Here is a 25771-nt window from a genome sequence, read left to right on the forward strand (position 1 = left end):
AAATTAGGAGGTTGCTTTTTCCTCTCCACGTTCATATGCTACATTTGGGGTCAGATTCACTGTGATGATTAATTGCAATCCATGTTTCATAAATAGTAAGGGCTGTGTGTTTCATTAAATTAAAACTGGTATTTGAAATTTTTCCATTGAATTGTTGTTACGAATCTGGCTCTGAAAATATATTAGTGATGTCAAAAGTTTTGTGGATTTACTAACAGGAATATAGGTAACATGGTTATCTGGTCTTTTGCTGAATCTATATATTGTGTTTCTTACATAAACTAAATAATCAGATTCTACTAAACAGAACCAAGAACACTATTTAATTTTACTATTTAATTTTATTTGAAACTGATCAAACAATGTTAGCATTTGTTAAAAATATTAGTATGTTTAATTAGGTTAGATCATAACAAAACACAAAATGACCATTTTGTTTAAGCATCTAAACAAGTATTCAACACTAATTCAACCCTGGTGGTTGTAAATAGTAATGTACTGTAGTACTAGAAGAATTTTATTTATTTTTTTCAGTCAATTTTGTTTTTAAAAAGCTATCATTAAAATGTTGTTGTACGATTACAATATTTTCTACTAGCATGTCTATCCAAATAACCTGAAGAGTTAGTTATATTTGGTCTCCATTAGAAATCCATAGACAAAACGTTCCCTCTAACAGATTTTTAGTGTTCTGTGAGCAGGACCAATTCATCATTTGCAATCTGCAAAATTTGTACTCTTATAACTGTTTTGACAATGTAACAAAATGTGTACTAGTATGGTCTCTTTGAAAGAATGAATCAAAAGTATAAACCGTCGCTTCTCTGAAAATATAGTTAAACGTGTACTTGCATAGCCACCTTGAAAAACTAACAAAATATATTCTAAAATAGTATCTTTAGAAAGTGTAAGAAAATTAGTAATCCCATAGCCTCATTGAAACATGTTACAAACCGAGCTAAAAAGTCTATTTGAAAAAGATGCAAAAAATGTATCCGTTATTATAATGAAAACTACTACTTTAAACAATAAAAAATAAACAAAAACGCATATACTTTAGTTTCAAATCAAGAAAACAAATTGAAAAGAAAATGCAATTGCTATTCTTTGTAGTGTTGCATTTAGCATCCGAAAGGCAGTGGAAACGGTCCGTCTCCCTCCAGAATTGGGTGACACACATATCAAGAGGGACAAAGGAAACAAGAAGCACTTATTGCAACAGAAGGTCTATAAAGATGAGATAATGTTATTATTGCTGCCTTAACTTTCTTATATTTATGTGGGCGCTTTCATAATTACAATATACCTTTCCTCACGAGATCAGGTAACTCTTGTAAACAATAACGTTTTGTACTATATGGTTAACCTGTTCTTGATCTTATTTCACGTAAGCAGTTACTCTTTCTCTACCAGCACCTATTATAATGAATACCCATGTTTTCTTAATTCAGTTTGAAAGTAATAAATCAAGGCTCAGTGTGTAATTGCATACATTGGTCTCTTTTATCATTAACTTAGCTTGAAAATATAGTAAATATTCGTTGTTGAATGATTTATATTGCCAGTTTCATTGTTTTGTTACTGATACCCACTGCCATCCTACAGTTATTAATACCTGTACTGATTTTTACCGTTACTAAAACTAACATAGACGTGGATGTACATCCGCTAAAGCAAAGTTGTAGTTACATTTTTCAAATTTTGTCCCTAACAAAATAGCTTGCTTCGTAGATTTAAGACTTAAAATGGATCCCTACTATATATTCAGCAATGTCTTTCTGTAGGCATACATTTTGCTTATTAATGGTATCTATACGACACAATAAAATGTTTAGCCTTTTGCAAAGTATTGAAACATAGAGAGAAGAATATTACATTTAGATCACACAACAGCATTGACAGTTTAAAAATGATTTCAAAAGTAAACAATGCAGGACATTAACAGCAGGAGTGTCACAACAAATCATAATTGCGAAAACAACTTGGATATTCAGAATTACTAATTCTAGTTATCCACACTCAGTGAAATAGGGGAAACTCAGAAAACCATGTGTATTCAAATCTACACACATTATTGCTAAAAATTATTGCTAAATTAATTACAATTATACTTATAGCACACATTTTTATACAATTAAAAATACATCAAACATTGTGATAGTTTGTATACAGGTGTACAATTACCAAAAATAGTCAATTCAATACAACTCATTGAATTTAATTGACTGGATGTTGATTTTATGTGCCTTTGTACAAGACCTATGCCAAATTCTTTTTCTTTTGTAAATGATTTCTCACTTAACACCAGTATTACATATTATAAAAGACTTATCAAAAATGGAGATTAGTCACATGCATTACATAAATGTTTTACATGATTTGTCCATAAATACTAGTATGTCATATTATAAAGGAAGTCTCAACAAACGAGTTTACTTACATGCATAACATACATGTAAGCACCTAGATAAATTCCACCTGTTCCCAATAATAAAGTGCATGAATACTAATTTAAACATGTGATGTTTTCTAATAATATCTCGAGGATCTAAGATAAGTAATGTTTTATTACTGGACATATATACTGATCTGAAGAGCTTTCTATTTTTTGACCCTTGGTGAATGTACGACGGAAATCAGTCTGCATAATCATCTGTGTATATTGTCAATAGTCGCATCATTACATTTACTGGTTATACCTCAGCCATTCTCCAGTCTGAGATTTTGGAGATAAAGAATGGCTTATGGATATGGAAGATGTGCATAATGAATTAATGTGAATAGAATGTATTTGCCTGTACTAGGTTATATTCATTTAGCTGTTATCATTGATGTACATTGATTTCACAGGGGTCAATAAAACTCACAGAAACGTGACATGCTTCCATTGTGAAAATACTAGCCCGGAAATATTGAATGTAAAAGTCTACGAACTATGTGCTAATAACAAAAATTTCATCATCATCAGATTGTATCATGCAAGCGACTGGAAACTAAACCTCATTACACAATAATAAATTATGTACAGCAAGCAATCATCTACTCAGGGGTTAAAAATGTAGCAAATAACATGAATAATAGAAAAGTAACGTTGTAAAACTAATCAGTAAGTAGACATCACTGGTTACATATGAAGAGTCATAAAGTAATTGCTTGCTCAATTTTATCATTTTGCTCTATTAAAAATTTTATTTTAGATTTGCTTTGTAAAGACTTATTGTAGTTATGGTACAACAAAATAACAATTTGCATCTGAAATCGTATATAGGATCTTATATACACTGTCAATTCATTCAACTACTTTCCCATTTATAATTTAGCTGTATACGTATCGAAAAACAAAACATGACACTTGATAAATGTTTGTTGCTCAACCTTTCCAATTAATAAAATCATGAAATTCACTAGAACACTTTGACCACTTAATGTGTCTTAGTCAAAACGGATTACATGCATTTAACTGTTGTACAAATAAGGTTTGAAGGAAAACACTCTGTCATGTAAACGGGGTAAATATGAAGTATCCATAGACATAATGTATATCAGAACAAAATATCTCACACAAGTACTTGTTGTTGTTGTTGTTGTTGTGATTTGGATTTTTAACGTAGCTTTAACAATTTTTCAGTCATATCGCTACGATGTCTGCAATGTGGCAGTTTATAGTGATGTATAGCACTGAGGCATCATGCCGCAGACATGTAGCATGATGTCCCACCCAGTCACATTATCCTGACACCGGGCCGACCAGTCCTAACACTAACTCTTAATGCTGAGCGCCAAGCGAGGCAGCTGTTAGTACCGTTTTTGTAAGTATTTGGTATGACTCGGCCGGGGATCGAACCCACGACCTCCCGCATCCGAGTCGGACGCTACAAGTACTAATGTAACAAATGACATGCAATTGCGTATGTTCTAAATCTTACAAGTCAAAAGCCTTGGCAAACGAAAAGCTACAATTATTCAACTAGTATCATTTTATTATGGAGTAGCATAAACTGAAGATTAATAAAAGGTTTTATTGTCAAGTGACAAAAACCTACATAAGTTACTACTTTCTGATTTCTTAATACAATCAGTGAGTTCTTGATACTAATATAAATGTATGATATATACGAATTGGGTTGATAAAATATTGTATTACTGACTTTTCATGTGCAAAATACATTACAAAATGACGAACATAGTGAGATACAATTTTTGCAGAATGTTAGTGTAATACTGATGTCAAAATTTGTAATGCAGGTTGTCGTTTTCTTATTCAAAAATAACACGGTGTGCAGGAAGTGCCTAAACCTCCAAAGCCCCACATGAAACACATTATGGCAGTCCTTAGTTCCAGATCATTCATTCCAGACGTAGTCCCACACCACATTTTTAGTTGTTGCTGTTGTTGTTGTTATGGTATTGAACGCCATTTCGTAGCATCAAATGTTATATATGATGGCCAGTATAACTGGTTGATGACAAACCCGGGGAAAACCCCGGTAAGAACCATCGACCAATAAGAAGCTTGAGACTCAAACCCATGCATAAAGAAATGGCATGGCACTGATTGGTAAAGCCGAGCGGTTTAAACCACTCTGTTACTCGGGGAACTCCTCTTTGGACTTTTTCAACTAAATAGAACGGGTTTTGTTTGGGTTTTTTTCCTCATATTTTCCATACAATTCTTATACACAACTTACGAGAAATGGACATAAAAAATGAACTTTTAGTGCTTAAGTTAGTAAATATGCATGCTTTCTACAGAATTAAGTGAATGCAAAGTGAACTATTACATTAATACTGCTGACTTTATTGACTATCTAATATGAGTTCTTGACTGTAACATCTAATGTTGCGCTATCAACTAATACCAATAATACCAATTCGTACCTCGGTCATATTCGTTGCTATTGACTGAATGGCTAACTAGTTCACCAGATCGATAACCAGGATATAGATACATAACTGAAAGTTCAGAATACACGGAAAAAGCTCAAATTGTAGAAACAAAACGTTTTAATAGTGATTTTCAACAAAAATGCAAAATTCTAATATCACTTTTAGATCTAACACTTAGGGTATATATCGGTCACTGAACACTAGCTCAAGCACATCTGTTCTCAAACAAATTGCTTTTTACTGGGATTAGATTGGTTGTTGGGTTAAATAGGTGTTTGATTTTGCGCAATGCTTGATATGCTTCGGAAAGGATCAATGAAAGCAAATCCTTCTATTTCTGTTCTTGCGGCTTTTTTGTAGGACGCTGTCTATTAAGAAAGCAATTGAAAGCCCACTTAGACAATGGCTAATGAGGAACTGAATCTTCTAAATAACTTGAATTGTTCCAGGTTCTATCAAAACATGCAGACCTGAGCGAGCAATTATATAACTGTAATTTGTATACACATTCAGCAAAATCAGTATTATGTAGTTTAAGTTTTATTGTGCACGTCTGTCAATTTAAAACATGATTGTATAGATCTTTATCTTGTATACAATAAACTCAAAATATAATTTTAAAAAGCAAACGCTTAGAAATATAAATTAAAGTTGTCAAGTATTTAAATATGGCCTTAATTGTGTTTAATCCGTAGTCTCATTTGAATAAACGTACGATATGGACTAAAACACTGTCCGAGCCAGTTGTGCACCAGCTACAGGTAACTCGTGGAATGAGCTTCCTCTGTCCACATCTAACTTTTATGTATCATACCTTTTGACAAATATATATTTAAATGTATTATTTCGCGATTTTACATTTCTGGCATAATACTTGTTTGAAATGAGATGAAGCGTTTGCAAGAACACTTCAATAAAAGTGAATAATTATGAATTGACAATTGATGACTTTTCAATAAATTTGTATTGAATATTGAACAAAATCTGAAAATGTTGATATGAACTGAAAACTGTTATATACGCTTCCAGTTTCTCTTTAAAACACACAAAAAATTTAAATGCCGAAATATAGTTTATCACAGTCATATTACAAGTGTTTTATAAAACAATCTACATTTGTTTTGCTCTACTTTTTAGTACTTAATACTGGTTTGATTTTTAAAGAAAAAGAATTCCCTACGTTTTTCTCATTTGTTATCCTGGTTATTAAAAAAAAGAGCTATATGCCCTATCCAAAACAAATTCATAATTATATAGCTTTAAGTCTTTTTAAATTAACTTTTGATTCCATTGATCTTGGTGTTTATACCTACTATGGATATAAACTTCTGAAACGACTGCTAGGTCTATTTGGCCATTTTTAATTTATTGAGTTAAAAGTAAATTGGAAAACACATGACAATAACAGTTTTATAAAAGTCTATGTATTTTATAACACATTTCTTGCACATTCCGAAACTAATGTTTTCTACCTTGGTGAAATTCGTTTTCCTTATTATAAAAACTGTTACAATGGGGTACGTTGAACTAGCGCAATCTCATTTTTCGATCACAGGTGCAACCATCATAATCAACGATCTGCTTTACGTTTGCACAGTTACTACATACAAAGCGATATCAGTCACAGTTCATGAAAGCAGCATGCAGACATACCAAACTCTTTTTCCATGCATGTTGCAAATGCGAACTACTCCTTAAACTGGTCACTCTCGCAAATGTTCTTAATAACTGTATAGCGGAACCTTTGCATGTATTAGGAAATAAATTAACATAATATGACCATTTACAAAAATGTTCTTAGTGATTTACTGTACATGAGCAATATATTCATAAGAGCTGATAACGTTGTCTTCAAGAATACGATCCGCGTTGTCTAATTTGTCATGCAATTTTCTATTGATTATGTTTTGAAATGTACAGCAAATAAAAGTAAAATAATTAACATTTTCTTTCATAACTGAATTGCCGACATCTTAAAAGAAATATGTCTCCATATAAACATTAGATGAGAAAAACAATTAAAATCGTTATCCATTAATGATGTTTGAAACAGTTGCAGTGTATGCACAATTAGGTGAAACCATGATATTTAGTTATATAACAGAAAATAAACAGAACGAAATTTAACTAGTATTTACCACTAAGTACAGAAAACGTGGTCTTATAGCAATTTAACCAATATTACTTCATTACGATCCAAACTCTAAATAATGAACCTGTCCAAACTCTACATAATTTTAAAATCCCTTTTGAGTCCTTTCAAATAAAGTTCTCTGAGTATTAGCAAAGATTCGATATTTTCCTGCATGTGGAAGAGAAACTGCTGTGAAACATAACTTATACCTCCATACAGATTTAACAAGTTTATCAACGACAACGACAAAATCATCTTGTTATTAATATCAAATCCAGTTATAACTTTTTCAAAGGGAAAATTTCAGAAAAAAGAAAACCTTAAGATCCCACGAGTGTTCTTCATTGAGAGCTTTCACAGGATAATCATAGCATCTAGGCATGAAATGTTATTTATGATTATGGTAATCTTGTTACTGCAAGATAAATGACATCCAATGTATTAATTTACTTGAAAAATGTAAATACAAATTTTCCAGCCTCATTACCTGAGGCTAATGAGAGTATAATTTTACGCTGAAAATAGCTGTCGAGAAACTCTAATTCATGAACCGTACGAAGGAAGAACAGAGGTAAAAAACTACATTCTGGTATTATACATACAAAACAGGCAGTTAGCTTGCCTATGATATCAAATATACACAATCAATCAATAAAATAATCTATTATATCGGTACCAGTTAATGTAAAGACTGCTACTAAGAATGTCTCTTTAGTTTAGTGCATTCAATTTATATACTACTCAAGCTACAATTTTATTTCTTGGTAATTAAAACCATACAGTGCTGACAATTCTAAAAGGCACCTCATGCAACGTGCTCAACCTATGCACAAAATAAACATAGCAGGTATGGATTTATTGTCCTCAGAAGCAGGTATTCACTGATTTGCCACCGAGTTCAGGACGTTCCTTGTATATATGATCGCTATGGAGTTGCAGGACATAGGAATGAGCCAGCCATTTTGCCAGAAGATAAGTGGCATTAGTCTGAAATACAATAATAAAATAAAATTATCAGGTTAAACAGTACAATAATAAATTAACAATTGTAGTACATTGACATAAATCCGATCCCCACTGTCATTTCAAAACCGTAAACAACACACTTATTCAGCAGTCGCTAACATATATTATAGGGCAGTGCACAGGGAGACCTAACAATTCACGCAAAATTCCTTACTTTTATCTGTAGTTGGAAAATATATTCCACATCTAAATTAAGCCAATAAAGACATATTTAGACACAGCGCAAACGTTTGCGGGATAAATGATTCTAAAAGTATCTGTCCTAAAATGATCTGTCCAGTTTGAGTGTTTTTATCAGGCTACACCTTCATTCCATTTTAGAACAATACTATTGTCAGGATAAAGAGTGGCAACGCATCATAACGCGGCACAGAAACGTTTTATTTGGAATATTGAGTCCTGTTGTTGATATTAGACCACATCGCTAAATCATCGTTACTTTTTTATTAGCTCTGACCATTCGAGACGCTCATCGTTGCGCAAGATTTCATCAGGTTTTATCCTAGCTCAAAGTAAGTGAATCAACAGGAAATAACGAACACCTGACATTTTAGATGAATAATTAAGTCAATGAAGACTTGAATGACATAAGATGGAAATGAGATGTATTTAGAAACTGTTAGAAAGGAGTTAAAATAAATAAACAACAATGACATGGGGATATTACCTTAGAATGAAACATAAGATTTAAAGTTTGGTTAAATTTTGACAAGTGTGCACCAGCTGAAAAGAAACAAAAAGTCATAATCGAGTTATGCATGGGTACCATGCGCGATTTATTTAAATTCATTCTATAGTAATTTCGGTGTGTATATTAAATAACCAAAAGTAATTTAGCAACCTTTTTTTTGAATAAATACTGTTAAGAGTGTTGGTAAGTAAAACGTTCATAGGAAATGCTCGACTGAAAGGCATGCCCACTGACAGTAAGAAGGGCCTCCTAAATTCAGCATATATGTATGAAAGAGATTTCGATTGTACACAAATTACAAGATAACATTAACAATGCAAGCAATGTTTTTAAATGCCTTAGATATTTCGACAAGATAATAGAAAAGAAGATGCAGCAATTAAAATGCAATTGCACGAAAAATGCATGTTAATTACCATCAACACACACACACACACACACACACACACACACACACACACACACACATATATATATATATATATATATATATATATATATATATATATATATATATATATATATATATATATATATATATATATATATAAACAGAGAAAGAGAGAGTGAGAGCGAGAGAAGAGAGATATCATGTCTGAACTTCTTAGCACTCAATTGGTAATGTAATGTAAAGTAAGCGAATCATAAGGAATTAGCGAAAACCTGACATAATAACTGACGTTTTGTTTCACGATAAGGTAATGCTCCAAATATCATCATCATCATTTATCTCCGTTTATTCGTTTACTACAAGCTATAAGTACATTGATCAAGTCAGTTCAGGTGACTGGAAACACTGATATACTGTCCGTCCATGACCGGTACAGGAAATACATTATTTTTCATATGATAGAAGGCGCTACTGGAACAGAAATGTTTAGGATTTGCCTGAACCGAATAGTGTGCTAGGTGTTCTGTACAAGATTTGCGTTGACTTTGACTGATTTGCTTGTGCAGAGAGACAGCAGAGGGTGTTTTGGACCATATGTTTATGACTTGCAACAACTAATTCAGGTGCTATAAGACAGAGCTACCACCCTGGGAAAGATCCGTACAGGATAGACATTGAACAGTTCAGGTGACAGGTGATATATCATTGTCATAGTATGTCATATGACATGACAGACATGATATCAATTCAAATAGGATAATTCGTTCTCCACATTATTAACTGCCATAATGAAAAAAAATCAAGAATACAAAAAAATACGAAATATTCTTCGTGCACAAGAAGAAATATATGCTAGTAAATTTATTTTATCTTAGTTTATGCAGAATACGAAGCAGATGTTTTAGGTAAATTAACTTCAAAACACCCACTCCCATCTATCATTTAAAGACATCAATTCTGAATACATCTAACTACCAGCCCTTTCTTTTGAATTGATGACGTTTCAATAAATTTGTACTGAATAGTTAATACAATCTGAAATATAACCTCAGTTTTAATACAATTCTTCATATTATCACTTTCGTCATTCTACTTATTGCCCACATATAATATGCACCTAAATGAAACATTTGCATGGCAGAGCAGGGTTTCTTTAATATATCATTTGAGCCCCTAGCAAGAAACCAGCCAGTACCAATTTTATAAGTCTTTGCATGACTGGGTTTAAACCAGCAACCTTCCGCATCCGATGCAGACGCTCTAACCACTTAGGTCACAGGAGCGGTCATGTTTAGTTTGTGTCCATTGTATACAAAAATGTTACAGCATATACGCTGTAGTTGGAATGATTTCAACTTTATGGGGAGCGACTTGTAATATACAGTATATCAGACCAATTAAATATACATAGGTTAAAAAACATATAACCAGTACTGTTTCAAGATGTATGCATCACATTACACTTGCAACTCAGCATATATTCATAGCCCAAAATCACCTACATATTAACAAACAATATGCAGTCAGTTACATCTAAACAAACACTGTTATGTAAATTTGTACCTCTTTAAATTTCAAGACGATGTTAGAGTTCAAAGTAACGTATTATTAACAAGATCAGTCAAGAAAAGTGTTCCGTTTTATGCCAATGAAACATTGATACGAATAATTATTTTTCTTATAATGCTATAGCATGATGCATGATATTATCTCTTCAACTTTCAAATTAGACACACACGTACTTATATATATATATATATATATATATATATATATATATATATATATATATATATATATATATATATATATATATATATATATATATATATATATATATATATATGTGTGTGTGTGTGTGTGTGTGTGTGTGTGTGTGTGTGTTTGTGTGTGTGTGTGTGTGTGTAAATGTGCCTGTGAGTGTTTAATGAACTTTTGAATGCAAATTGACAAATTGACGCCTCCTTTATCATACAAAAGCAACAACAACAACCCAAGTGAGGTGCATTCTTGGACCAAAGCAATCATTGTTTCATGAAAGCTGGATAAGTTATTTTGAATGCAGACATTAACAACAAGCTATCCTTCCATACAAAATTATCTTGGTTTACTATATTTTGTCTAATTATCTCTGATATTTTCCCAAGGAGACTTGACATTGTCAATAAGAACATGAAGTATGTCAGTATGATGACAGCTATTTACATTAAAATCTATTAAATTCACGTGATATGTTTGAAATATGAATTTAATTATGAATGAATCTAACAAACGAATGAAGACGTATACTTATTTAAAATGTAGTTTGCTCTTGTTTCATGGATAGGGTGAGTTTAGGGAATATATTCACCATGGTTTTACTATACTGCTCTCATATATTCCTTGCAAGTGTCACAAATGTGGTAATCAAGCATGTAAATATTTCATAATTAAATTTATTTTTCATAACAAAATAACATTTCAATAGCATTTGCACCCTACCTCTAAGTATTATGTTTCTGGATATTCCTGCATTAAAGGGGTATAGCCCCATAATTAGCTGCCAAATGAATCTAACATATGTTGTCATTTGGAGGTTCTATACTGCCAAAACGATGGTTTGATAACTTGAGTGATATACATTCGGCCTCAGTTCTTACATTTCTTGCCTCTGGTGCAACATCGAACGAAACGAAGTTGGAGTGCGACCATCTGAATGCAGCTGCATAACATCAACCATAAAAAATGATCAAAACAAATCAAAATGACGTTCACTCGCTGATGCTGAAGCCAGGGAAAGAAGGACAAGCATCTTAAACACGTGATTCTGGTATGAAGGCTGAAGTTAGACGATGACCAAAGGACACATTACAGCTTCCACAAAGCCATGAAAGGATGCGACACTGGTACTAGGAGATCAAATCACATGATAAATATGATATTTTAACTCTATGGTGGATTAATAATGTTGCCTTTAATATTGAACATTGAAACGTCATTAATTTGGGAAAAGAAAGCAGTAAATCTGCATTTGCAGCCTATTGGAAAAGGGTAGATATCAGATTAACATGTTTCTCAATACATCAATCAGAATGGCCCGCACTTGACATTATAACTGTTTGAGGTCCATTATCTTCAGGTTGTGGCGGGAAGACATGGTAGAATTGTTTACCACACCTTCGATAACGAGGTCCGCTGCCAATACACACTGGTGTAGAAGTGGCAAATCGTGGCGTGGTAGCTTGATTTTCAACCTTGTAAACTGGCCTTTACATAGACTGAAATATCTCTCTCTTACGGAATGATGCAGTAACTATAACCTTCAATAAATATCGGGGCTGACCAGGATATCTGTCTCGCTTGGAATCCCAGTATTGTCTACTTTCAGGTTGATCCACTTGGCAGCTATCCATCTAGAAATATTGCAAATTTGTAAGTAAAGAAATGAGGACTGTGTCTTTCTGTTTGACGGATGCACAACGGACGCTCTGTTCCATTCATATAATAATGGTATTTTGTATGTTGTCATCCCTTTAGTGATAGGAATACAGTCTTTCTATGTTGAAGATATAACCGTCACATATTTTCTGAGATTACATGACCTGAATTAGTACCAACTTAACTGTATGGTGTTATGGATATGGAACCACAGACAGTTAATAGTAGTTTGTTTCATGAGATCTTGGGAAGCCCTTTTGACATAATAGACTCTCCGTCAAGTAGATCTAGCCTCGACAGATGTTGAAGTTGTTCCAGCAAAATCTTTGAGGTGTTTAATGCAGCGTCCCTATGGAGGTGAAATTTGGATGAATGTGTCATTTGCAGACGGTGGGTTCCTAGCTGTCTAGTCAACGGTCTTCATATGCCTAGGCCAGGCATCCACTGACAAACATTCCTCCCTCACAAGGTTAACAGAGGCCGCCTAAGTGAAATCGACGTGTAAAGCTATTCAACCTTAGTTTGATCCTCAAATTGTATAGGTTCGATTGACTTAGAAGTGACGTGAATCCAAGCAATCGTGAATTTACCCACTTTGTGAGAATAAATGTCAATAATGATTAGATCTATTCCCTTCGCTTAGAAAATTGATGGAAAACCAGTCCCGACTTCCTCACGAATATCTAAGTCTGCTGCATACTACTGGTCACACTGCCTGTTTCCATGTGCTTGGTTAGCACTGACCATTCACTGTCTAAAGGAGAAATGATTGAATAGTTTCTATCCAGGAAATTTATTCCGATCAACGAGATCTTCTCAATGTATGCATATATCTACATCAACCACAACATGAAACCAATTTCATTGCAGAATGTGTTGAGGTATTCCCTGTACCAGTGTGTAACTATAATCCCTATGTCACACATGATAATGAAGTACCTACACCTGGTTGTTTCTCTGCTACATTTGTTTCATAAGTTGGCACTGATTTCTAACACATGGAAGGATACAGTTTCATGATCCATACCAAATGTGGTCTGGTTACCTCTTCCTAATGGGAATTTAGGAAGTCCGTCATTAGTAAGTGCCATGAGTTACCCCACTGTATGTTCTGACAAGTGATGCTGCTATGTCATATTGCGCAAATGTATGAATGATTTTTCTTGAGGATTCCATATGATGCAACACACTGATATCTGACCAGTGCAGAATTTGCATTGATAAATTCAGGTGATAGAAGACACTGCTAAGCAATCTAAAGTTATCTGTCCCATTACAGCATATTGTATCCAGGATAATATGTACGTTAACATGTTAGCAAGAAAAATATAACTATCAGGTATGTAATGTTGTGAGGGCAAATGATTCTGACTATTAATTTTGACAACCATAATAGTATTCTTTTATCCGACACAGACTGTACATAGTGCCAGTATAGCATTCGTTTAGTTTAATATAATTGCTACAAATATTATATGCAGTGCCTACTTGCAGTATTATATACAGATACTATATACATATATCAACTGTGTAAATAGTAATTGATATTCAGCAGGTTCAATTCATTACCAAACAGAGTATATTTAGAGACCCTATATAATATTCACCTAACTTCATAAGTTACCACACAAACCGTACTTAGTACCTGTAAATAAGAACCACTAACCTTCACATTATTAGCAGAAGTAACATAGCATAGGTGGTATTTAATTGTTACGTGTTTAGGCTCTTACAAAAAATATCACGAAAAAAGTAAAGACAGAAGTTTTTGTAAAAGTTCATAAACAGTTTATTTCCTTAGAAAACAAGATAAAAATGAGAAAAAGAACTTTCGGCTTTACGAAACAAATCCAGAATTAGTCCACAAATTAAAAAATAGATGTCCTGTTCTTAAACACTCCTAAGTGAAACTGAGTTCGAATCACGATGAAATCCAAAATGGAAGATGATGACGTTTGTTGTAACCTTTGAATTGCTGCAGTATCAACAGCCTCTTGTTGAATCACAGAAAATATTATTCCAGTGTTTGAAATCTCTATACATTTCGATAAATGTTTTTGTGTAAGAATTAATTTAGAGCACTAGTATTTCCAGGGAAAACAATTACTTGAAATCTAAATAATTTGAATAAAATAAAATAATTAGCATAAAAATGGCCAAACATAAAACAACTTGACTTCTCAAGTGTTAAGGCACGAATGACAAAAACGTTAAAAATAAGTAGAACCAAGACGCAAAAGATGCCCAGAGGGAGGTCAATAGTTCATCCTTCTATAATAACCAAAAGTTTGTAACAATAAACATATGTTATTTGTCATGTAATCCCAGTATGGTCTTAACTGAAATCAATGACTTTTACTCTGGGAAAGAATTTAAAAGAAATATTGTTTACTACAACTATCACTGAATTTTTAATCAATGCCAGGAACTAGGTCACCTTTAGAAACATTATCTTTATAAAATTGTTTACATCAAACATATTTTTTAAAAATCGGTCAGACCTGGGCTCTATTCCAGTAAATAAAGTTACATTATAATAGCATATAATGGTCTAAATAATTAAATCTAACAAATGCACAATTCATTTGAATAAGATTTAAATTAAATAAAAAATACCTAACATGGTGTTAACAATGCAAAAGAAGAAAAACGCTTCACATACAAAAACAATTTAAGTTTGTTATGCTTCAGGTCTATATTCATTGGAAAGAATTAGTGACTTTGCAGGTATGTCTCATGGCACCTATAAGTAAAATATGTAGAAACTCGAAATAGTAAACGTTGGTGAGAGAAATAAGCTAGAAATGTTGATAAGATGGATGGAGAATACTTCCCAGTTGAAGGGAAAATCCATTTTGCTTGCACCAGATAGTCTTGGATTGTTAGTTCTCTCTAACAGAGGAAAACAGGCTGTTCAGGTCGTGTAGAAGTAATCACTACAGTGTATTAAGGGTTGATCAATCTGACCGCCACATATATAATTATACACGATTGAGGTCCCATAGCTAAACGTCTAACTAGAAGGACAATATATGCTAGTTAGTGATAGTTCCCTTAAGCATAATGATATAATAATGTATTTTGAAGAAGAAATATAGCAGATGACTGACTTTATGACTGCAACAAATTCATGAAAAGCATTGCAGTGTAGCAGTTACTTCGAGGTCACGTCAGGTAGTATTGAAACAGCCATGGGGGTTGAAACAACATCCTACACTAAACACTGAAAGCTTGCTAAAGCATGTATTTAACAGCTGATTATGAACATACTCATCATTATTTTGATAATGAAAACACAAAAGCCTCTAAAATAGTGTTACGGAAAATCAAACGCAAAGAATAATACCTTCTACTTTTACATCAGTTTCACCAGTGAGTGTCTGTTTGGCTCCAAGTTTGTGGTCGATCGATTGCAACAGTTCAGACATGAAATCCAGCTGTAAAGAAAAATTATTAATCACATGATTTTTATTCAACTAGAATAGTAAAGTTTTGCATCCACTGGGCAATGTTCAAATGGGTTAGGGTAATCCAGAATGTGAAGTGCCCACCCTTCTATAGACGTAGCTAAGGCGAGGCTTTATGAGGTTGAGCTCTTATTATGATCGGGAAAGTATTACATAGAAACAACCTGTCTTTCAAAACAAGTTTATATCCGTATACTTTATTTTAGTGGGTTTCACATTACGTGGTTTTGGTAAAGTACCCATTTTTGCGAGTATATCATTTAAAACAATCATCGACACCAATAAAAAGGGGAAACAAAGATTACTGCAGATTACACCGATATTCGTTTTCACGCATCTGCGAGCAAACATGATAATCTAGACTGTATGAAGTAAGTTGATTAAATTATTCATTGCCAGCATCTGGTGTCGATCTGGAGCTATTAAAAACTATTGACGACTTCTTTCTCCAATCATATTATACCATTGTTTTAATCTTCAGTAATTATGATACCAGTATCGCAATCATAACTAGTTTCTCAGGTGTTCTTAAACACTGCTGTCAAAGCACAGAGTTCGCAATAAATATGGAGTAGGTGCCGGAACAAAGCCAATGACATAATTTCTAGTCACTCCAACTTTAGCAAGCAAAGTCAGTGATAATCACGCCTTATTATTTGTTCTGAAAAGACAGCAGTTCTGCCACAATGGTTGAGTTTTAGTGTGCATGTTCCTGGTTTTTTTGCCAAGAAGCTGGCAACGTGTGGGTAAATGACACTGTTATGGCATCACGTACCCTCAAATATTCTGAGCTGCTAAGTATCGGTGGACAAACGTTGGGAGCTCCATTACTTTACGGAGTTGCTCAATGGGAGCAGATTCTACTGAATAAGGACTTGTGAATCAATCAATTCGTTGTTGATTATTTGATTTTGTATGACAAGTGAGTCCACTAGGACACTGTGCATGCCTGTCATGTGGCAGATATCAAATGTGGATTTGTCACCATGAATAATACAAGATAAAATTTCAATCAAGTATGCAGCAAATTTGAAAATTGTTTCACCCTTGCCTGACGAAATAATCGAAAACAGTTGTTACCCAAAATAATCAGTATGCTTTTTGCCTGCCAATATCTCAGGGAATTTTCTATGTTGCAAACCTATGGTCATTTAATCTTATGAGTAAGGTTTTGGCCACCACTGACATATAATAGACATCTCATATGATATATGTCTGCATTGAATAGACACAACATGCAAAATGCAATTACTGGGCTGAACTTAAACTATCCTTGTAGATGGAAAATACCAATGAGATAGAATACGTTTCACATTAATTAGGAAGGTAAAGTTAATTCAGAGAGGGGGTTTGAAACCCATCTCATCATAAATGATTTATCATATGGTGATGGTTGGTGGCTCGTTGGTTTGGGGATTTATGGTACCGCAAGACCTGTCTATTATTTTGTACTAAGTATGGTATGTTTCGACAATCCACTCTCTTTGATTGTAGTTTATCAAACTAACCGCGGAGCCATGCCAGTTCATATGTCTTACAATATACATACTTGAACAAATGGTTTATTCTATTTTGCTTGGGTTTGAGGGGTAGCGAGACGAGGGAACTGATGGGTAGACGGATGTAAGCTTGACATAGTTTATATGGAATACTAGACGATAATTAATAATATTTAAAGTAAAAACATTCGTTATAAGGTAAAAATGGTAAGAGATATGACATTTAAAACATAAAATCCTAAAAGAACATTATTAAATCACAATGTATAAATTAGTGAGAATTCATTCAAGGACATTAACACTAATCCATGCAATTAGTACATCAGCACAGCCAAGATTAGAATTCATTCGAAGCACCACTGGAATTCATTTGGAATAATTTATACTTTGGACATGTGATTTAACTTTTATGATATTTTGGTATTTATTTCACAACACAGAAAGTTCTTATTACGGTAATGATTTGGGGAAAGAGAATTCTGCAGTCGCAGTATTACTTTGAGTAGTATTTGTCGAGAACAAATTCAGATGTTCAGAAGTGGAATACAAATTTCTTCCAAATAAAAATGGTTTTGGTAAATCCAAGGACATCAACTGTGAGGCTTGAGTGGTCAGAGGATAGCTCGGAAATGTACCAATAAGCTGATTTTGCTTATATGTGATGCAAGCAATGGTTCATTTTCATTAATATCAAGGCTTTCTGAAGGTAATGATCTACAGGCGAAGTTTAAGCCCCTAATTAAATACCTGATCAAACATGTGCAGTAAGATTGTTGATCTGATCCACACAAATTTGATCCTTAGTGACATTTCGATATAGTGGTTACAGCATCCGCCTCAGATGCGGGAGGTCGTGGGTTCGATTTCCGGCCGAGTCATATCAAAGACTTACAAAAATGGTACTAACAACTGCCTCACTAGGCTCTCAGCATTAAGAGGTTAGTGTTAGGACTGGGTGGCCTGGTGTCAGGATAATGTGACTGGGTGGGACATCATGCTACATGCATGATGCCCCAGTGATAGACATCAGTATAGACTGGCATATTGCAGACATCGTATCGTTATGACTGAAACATTGTTAAAGCTACGTTAAACATTCAAATCAATTCACACAACACATCGATCTTGCGATGGTCATATTCAAGTCGATAAAAACCTTTTGGTTCACTCCACAATCTGGATCACACTACTTGTATGAAATCTGTTTGAAATTTGTCCTCAGGTATATGAGGAAGCGACGTGGCCTAGTAGTCAAAAACAAAGATACAAACTTTGTCTTCTTAACAGTAGGGATAAACAAATATGAGATAGATTTTCGGTCATAATGAATTTGACTTAATTCATGGAAATCCATACAGTTTTATATTTACAATGAAATGAACATATTTCCTTCTTACAATTTCTAAATTTTATATGTAAGACGTTCAAGTGTGTTTATACAGACGTTCGGGTGTGTTTATACAGATGTTCATTTTGTGTTTATACAGACGTTCATGTGTGTTTATAAAGATGTTCAGGTATGTTTATACAGACGTTCAGGTGTGTATATACAGACGTTCAGGTGTGTCTATACAGACGTTCAAGTGTGTTGATATAGGCTGATCTACAGGAGATAAAATCTCCAATGTATAATAAGCAGGTCTTGGATTAAGCTATTTGACTATAAACTTATTTTAACAAAGAACCTACTTTAACTACTCTGTAAAATAGGTAGCAATTGTAACCTTGTATAAACAAGTTAAATTTCAAAATGTATCGTATTAATGAGGAACAAAATAATAAAAAAGAACAATAGCCTCAAAAATGGTGTAAACAAATCAAACGAAGAATAATACCTTCTGCTTTACATGGGATGAAAGATAATAAATATACTGTGATGCCCTTTATGTAATATTGACAATATATGTAGACAATTAAGGTGACACTGGTTAGCTTATCTTATAACAAAAATGGCATCTGAAGTCCCAGCTATTGGTATATAATGTGAACATTGCGAATGGAATAGGTGGAACATACATCAATGATGAGAAAACTTCTAAGAATCACCAAAAGTGTTGCGAAAAGGCAATTGCAAAAAGTTTTTTAATAGAAGAATGCTCAACAAAAACAATCAGAGATAGTACCTGGCGAATGATTACATTAGGCACCAAACATCTCCTATCAAGTAGGAAACAAGTAGCAACTGAGTTCCATCTCGGTGACAATAATTGCCACTACAAGCGATAATATATGGTAATAACTTGACTCACATGTTATGGATTAACTTGACTCACATGTTATGGATTTGTTTGTGTGCTAGTAGAGGTTATCATAATGTATTATGATCAGGTAATGTATTAAAAATCAATTTATGTTTTGGTTAATGATATGTCCAATTGATTTACAAACCTTTGTCTCCATATTTTTCACCTTTCTCTCTATATTTGCTACCTTTGTCTCTAAATTTGTTGAACTAGATTCAGTAGCAGTCACGGTATTCTGTCCAATCGAAGAACCAGTTCGATTTTTGCTAGATTTAGGTTCCTTTGTAGATATAGTTTGCAGATGCCTGTCGAATTTTTTCACCAGTTGGTCCAATCTGATTTCAATAATAATAATAATAATAATAATAATAATAATAATAATAATAATAATAATATAAATCATCAACAGTTTTGATATACAGAGAAATAGCGTCGCCCAGTATCCTGCATTATATCAAAATATAATTAAGGTTTTATATAATAAGATGCAACATAAGGTAAGCGAAACAATGCTAACATTAAAATGGCATCAGATTATGTTCAAGAGTTCTTATGATACGATTACTAAAACCAAGACCCATGGCAAAATATAGTCAATCGACATAAACAATAACTATGTCAAATATGGAGTAGACAAGAAAACATATACTAGGGATATAGCATCTAAGATAATTTTCATATGAAATTTCCATTAGAATATATTGCACGATTCTGGAGCCTTCGTGATTAAAAGTAATATCCCATGTAAAGATGTTTAGCGGATTAGCCATGGTTATAACTGTGTCCAAAATTGAATATGTAAGATGAAACCATAATGCCATTTTAAGTATGAGAAGAAAATGTGTGTACCAAATTGCATGAAAATACTTTTCAAAGGTCCTTAAGATATATCGTTTACATTGCAAGGATACTAGTTTGTTCAGCAAGGCTACAACTCTGTCAAAATATCTTGTTGATAATAATAAACATATAAGCCTGTAAGTCATTGTTCTTATCAAATTGATTCAAAATATATTTAATAATTATTGGGATTTTGATGGTTTCAACAACATTACATATGTGTATATTAAGTTAATTGTCCAGGACCATAATTTATTCACCATGGATGAGACTAAATAAATACAGCAATGACAAAATCCTACTGCATAAGCAGGTAAGACCCAGTAGTAAGGAAAAAGTAGAAACTCCTAGTATATTAGCATAAAAACCTATGTAAAAGTTTCTAGGCCTATTGTAACAGTATGTAAAAATTTCTAAATATCTAAATGCGCATACTTATGAATATTAGGTCAGTGGTTTTTAATCTTTTTATCTCACGACCCAATTTAATAAAATTGTGTATACCCGCAACCCAGGAAATTATATCTTTTAATTAGCTTTTCCATAGAGTCATACTATTTTAATACATTCTAACCTATCCCACGTCGCACCATAGACACAAGACATTACTTGTGAAGAAAACATCACAATGGCGAGGAGGTCGGGTTTTATTAACTTCAAGTAAATGGTTTGCTTGTCTATTTCTCATGATCTAGTATCGATTCAGGATCACACGATGAAATGGTTAAACACATATCATTTCCACTGTTCAGTCGATTCCATTAGTTTGTTTTTTTAGAAAGGCAGCGAACAATAGCACTCTTGGTTTGCTTAGCAGAGGATATTCTTTGGGAACGCAGATTTAAAACAAATGTATTGATTTGGGTCTTGTTTTCAAAGTGTAAATGCTGGGGAGATGCAGCAGGTCATTCCCGTATTCAGTTGCACATTTAATTACACTGATGTCCCAGGATGTTTTGAATAAAACTTTCTCTTACCCAGCGATTTTGTTTTACTTTAATATTCAAGTACATTTAATGGGAAATAATGACTAAACATTCTCTCGGGGCAGTGAGCTTTAACTACATAACCGTTTTCATTTCGTTCCAGCTTTCATCACAGAAGCTGTTCTCCAAAGAATTTTGTAACAGTGTTGGGAATATATAACGGCTAGGTAGACTGCTTTTCATTCGTGTTTGACACAGTTTCAATTAATTTTAAATTGATTGTATCTCTTAACAAACAAATCCCTTTATCTGTCTCGTACCTCATATATTAGTCAATTTAAATCAATTTTAGTAAGGTCTGATTCTTATGTTTAAGTATTTGGCAGGAAACACAGATGAGCATTGTTTCTTGTTTACTTTCTCACAATTGATAAGTCATATTTCAATACATCAACACAGTATTGCCTCCACCACGATTTTGTTTATTTAACCTGACTGTTTAGGTAAGGTGGATAAAGTGTATTCATTTTTACTGCGGTAATTGCCGGTTCCGCGGAGAATACTTTCATTTCTCTCTGTAGTGGTCGTGTTTCCGAACGTAGTTTACTTATTACAAAGCGAGCCATCTTTTCTTGTTTTTTTGTGATTTATCTAAACATGCAAACATATTAGACTTCACATAGCAGTGGGGGACTGGAAAAGGAATTTAAGTTTTTTGCTACACTCAAATGTCGACCTTATCTACGTATGTATTGCTTAATACGTAGGTGGAAGATGCAACTCTGAGTAAATACAGTAAAAAAGATTTTACACGTGAATAAATAAAAATGTTGAAAAGAGTACATTTTCGAGAGCAAAAATATTCTTGCAGAAACCATTTCTCCTTTTAATGCCACAAACTTATTTTCATGTATGAGGTGAGAACAAATGCTAGTGTGCGGAAACCATTTTCCTTCTTTCAGTAACAGTGGCCTTGTATTAGACACTGTCTCCAAAGTCCATTGGTTTTGTCCTTGCCCAGTGATCAAGCTCTTGACAACGTTCAGTATATGAAGAAGTAATCTTATTTATTAAAAACATTTTTGTGACTTAATGAAAAGGCAATACATGTACAGATCATCATAATGGTTCTCCATTTAATGGATAACCGAGGTTATTGAGCTGAAATAAAATAGGAAACATACAAAGGTATTTGCATACAAACCGATGGATGTTATAATACATTATTCAAAATATCCTGAATTTTTGTTTGCAATGAGACTTTCTTTTGTATCCAGTATACTATCAACTGGAACAGATTCATCTTGTACGCAAGGGCTGCATTGGTAACATCTGTATTTAGACTTAACATATATTGACATAATGCTGTTGCAAGAATTATAGATCAACATCATGCCACCTACAAACGCTAGGATTTCCAACATTTGTGATTGGAATTCTATTTTTGGTCTCAAATATTTCGAACATCCAAATTGACTATGTTCAATGTCCTTGAACATAGGGTGATGTGGTAGTTTGAGCAAAAGACAACTCAAGGCTAAAATAAAAGCTACTAATATGAATATCTACCTCTTGGATATAGTGCTGACTTTTTTATCGATGATTTCGTCACTATTTCGCTCCATTCTTTGATAAACTGTGGCTGCACTTAACTCTTCCAATTGACGCAGTTCATTTGTATAGTCTTCAACAAATGTTTGCTCTGTAAGTGATGGAAAACAACAAGGGTAACTTTAAAACAACAATTAACCCATGCGGTCTTCATATTTCTCAAATCGCTGACATTAGCCAAAATTTTAATGTGAAATAAATTCAAGGGCAAGCAGAGTAGTATTTTAGTTCAACCACTGTTGCCAGAAGAAAACTACATATTATACTTTTCAACGCAAACATGACAAAATTAGCAGCTTGATGCAGTGTGAAAACCCTGTCTTGATTCAACCCACTCTTATCCATAATAATTCTTATATTCGCTGCAATAATGAAAACCTTATATCTTCTTAAATGATGATTTCAACGTAAGTAGTTATACGTTATGCTGAGGAGCTTAAAGGGGAGTCTTTTAGAAGCGTTAACTTTTGAAGTAGTGATAACCAGTTTGTATGGATAATTAGACAAATGTAACCAAAAAAGAAGAGATACTAAAGCGGTTTGCCATAGTGCAAATTATATTGTAGGTGACCCTCCATAAGTTTAGTTTTATAATTAGCTACTTGATGTTTATAAGCCTTGTTGCATAAGTACCTGTCTAATAAGACGTTTTATATGTTATTTAGAGTAATGATAGATAAAACTCTTTTGTCAAATCTGGCTAAATTGTAATATTTAAAACTAAGTTAAATGTTTGCCTATAGTGTGATGATATATTAATTTCACTATAATGCAGTATAATCTGTGACTCAGATGAACAACGATATAATTAGGAAGTCAAGTCTTGTCCAGTATAAAATATATACAAAGTTTTTTAGACTAAGCATGATCCAAAAAGCACAATGGATTCAAGACCGTATCATAAGTTTACTTGACTATAAGACATCGTTTGAGAAATAGTGACTAGAACTACTTGAAGGCAATACGTAGATCTGCAGCCTATGTACCGAGTTTTATAACTGGTACTGTCAGGGTGAGCTAGTGCGTCTATCACGCAAACATTATATCAGTCTGAAGTCTTGATGAGCGAAATATCCAGCACAATTAGTTCAAAGTCACACATATAAAAATGCAGTCTGAGCTTTATACAACTTGTATTTGACTATTATCCCTTAAAGTGTTTGTTGCGAGAAAAATCAGGCTACCGCTAGAGGCCTCTAAGCACTTGACGCGATATATGTTGTTTTACAGGTCGGCAACAGTATACTCATCTGAGTACTTCCGCTAGCCATGTATGGTTGATTTGATTGGTGTGTGTGTGTGTGAAGGTGATTTGGATTTTTAACGTAACTTTAGCAATGTTCCAGTCATAATGCTACAATGTCTGCAGCGTGACAGTTGACAGTGATGTCTGGCACTGGAGCATCATGCCGCAGACATGTAGCATCATGTCCCACCTAGTCACATTATCTTGACACCATGTCGGCCAGTTCTAACACTAACCTCTTAATGCTGAGCGCTATGCGAGGCAGGTGTTAGTGCCATTCTTATAAGCCTTTGGAATGACTCGGCCGGGCTTCGAACTTCTGACCTCCCTCATCCAAGGGGGACGCTCTAATCACTTAGACCACGGAGTTGGTACGAATGGATATAAAACTATGGATCTGGTTTAGTTTCAACACTGCATCATTTATGAAGTTCTACTTCAGTTGATGGTTTCATTTGGCCAATATTAGCTAGTGATAGCAATGAGGATAATGAACTTGAAAGTTTTAAAGTATATAAGATTATTGAAGTTGGCAAAGTGTTACTAGAAATACCAATTAATAATTTCTGCTGAATAAGGATCCGATGTATATGTTGGAGGGACAAAAACAGACAGATTGCATGCTGGTCAACCCTCTATTTACAGGCATTTCAAAACGAAATGGAAAAATGGAAATACCAAGCCTAATTAGCATACAGCTATCTTCAAAGTATACTCTCAAGCAATGCAGCCTTGAGGAATCATGTGCTACAAATTATATACAACCTAACCTATAAGATTAATGGAATAAATATGAAGCAAAACATAAAACTGAATGGTAGGATACTTATCAGTCCCACTATGACACTGATGGACATTAAAGTCTAATCCTGAATTATTAAAGGTATAACAAATATGGCATAATAGATAACAAAGCAATTATTAAGAAAAGTGAAACACCATGTTCATACGAATGAAAAATAATATTATGCGGCAATACTTATGAGTTGTTGAACACAAAAACAAACGTTAAGAAACTGAAAATTCATTGTAAAATGTATCCTTGGTCCCAGTTTATTTTCTTAAGCCCATTCAAAATAAATATATTTTATTTTGTTTAATGCTTAAACTAGGTGTTGCTCAGTATTTAGAGCCTCGAACTCACAATCGAAAATGTGTGTGTTCGAATCCTATCATCTGACTAGCCTAGATCAGATAGCTCTGTACTCATATTGTCTCGGCACTAAATAACCTAATTTTGTTGCTGTGCCATAAAGCACCACAGAATCAAACAAACAAATGACTAACCAAAGTGCAGTAAGAGATTGAATGTATATATTTATATAAAGGTGCCTGTTCATCATTTCTGTTCTGTAGTTTTGTGCACATTAGCATCTTAAATAAGCAACAATGT

At 33.6% G+C, this 25771-nt stretch overlaps 1 protein-coding gene across 1 annotated transcript in view; it reads right to left on the reverse strand.

Annotated features, from left to right (window-relative positions):
* Positions 1 to 321: 321 nt before the first annotated feature.
* Positions 322 to 25771, reverse strand: part of LOC149791405 (uncharacterized) — a 29192-nt gene continuing 3742 nt past the window's right edge. Inside the window, exons 2-5 of the mRNA XM_089969946.1 lie at positions 23091 to 23223; positions 19901 to 20090; positions 15893 to 15983; positions 322 to 8008 (exon numbers count right to left, since the gene is read on the reverse strand). Of these exons, the coding sequence (XP_089826072.1) occupies positions 8004 to 8008; positions 15893 to 15983; positions 19901 to 20090; positions 23091 to 23223 (419 nt within the window). The 3' untranslated portion in view covers positions 322 to 8003. The remainder of the gene's footprint in view (positions 8009 to 15892; positions 15984 to 19900; positions 20091 to 23090; positions 23224 to 25771) is intronic.

This window comes from Sinohyriopsis cumingii, chromosome 9 (assembly GCF_028554795.1).
Source record: "Sinohyriopsis cumingii isolate HCF-2022 chromosome 9, ASM2855479v2, whole genome shotgun sequence".
Taxonomy (NCBI): Eukaryota; Metazoa; Mollusca; class Bivalvia; order Unionida; family Unionidae; genus Sinohyriopsis; species Sinohyriopsis cumingii.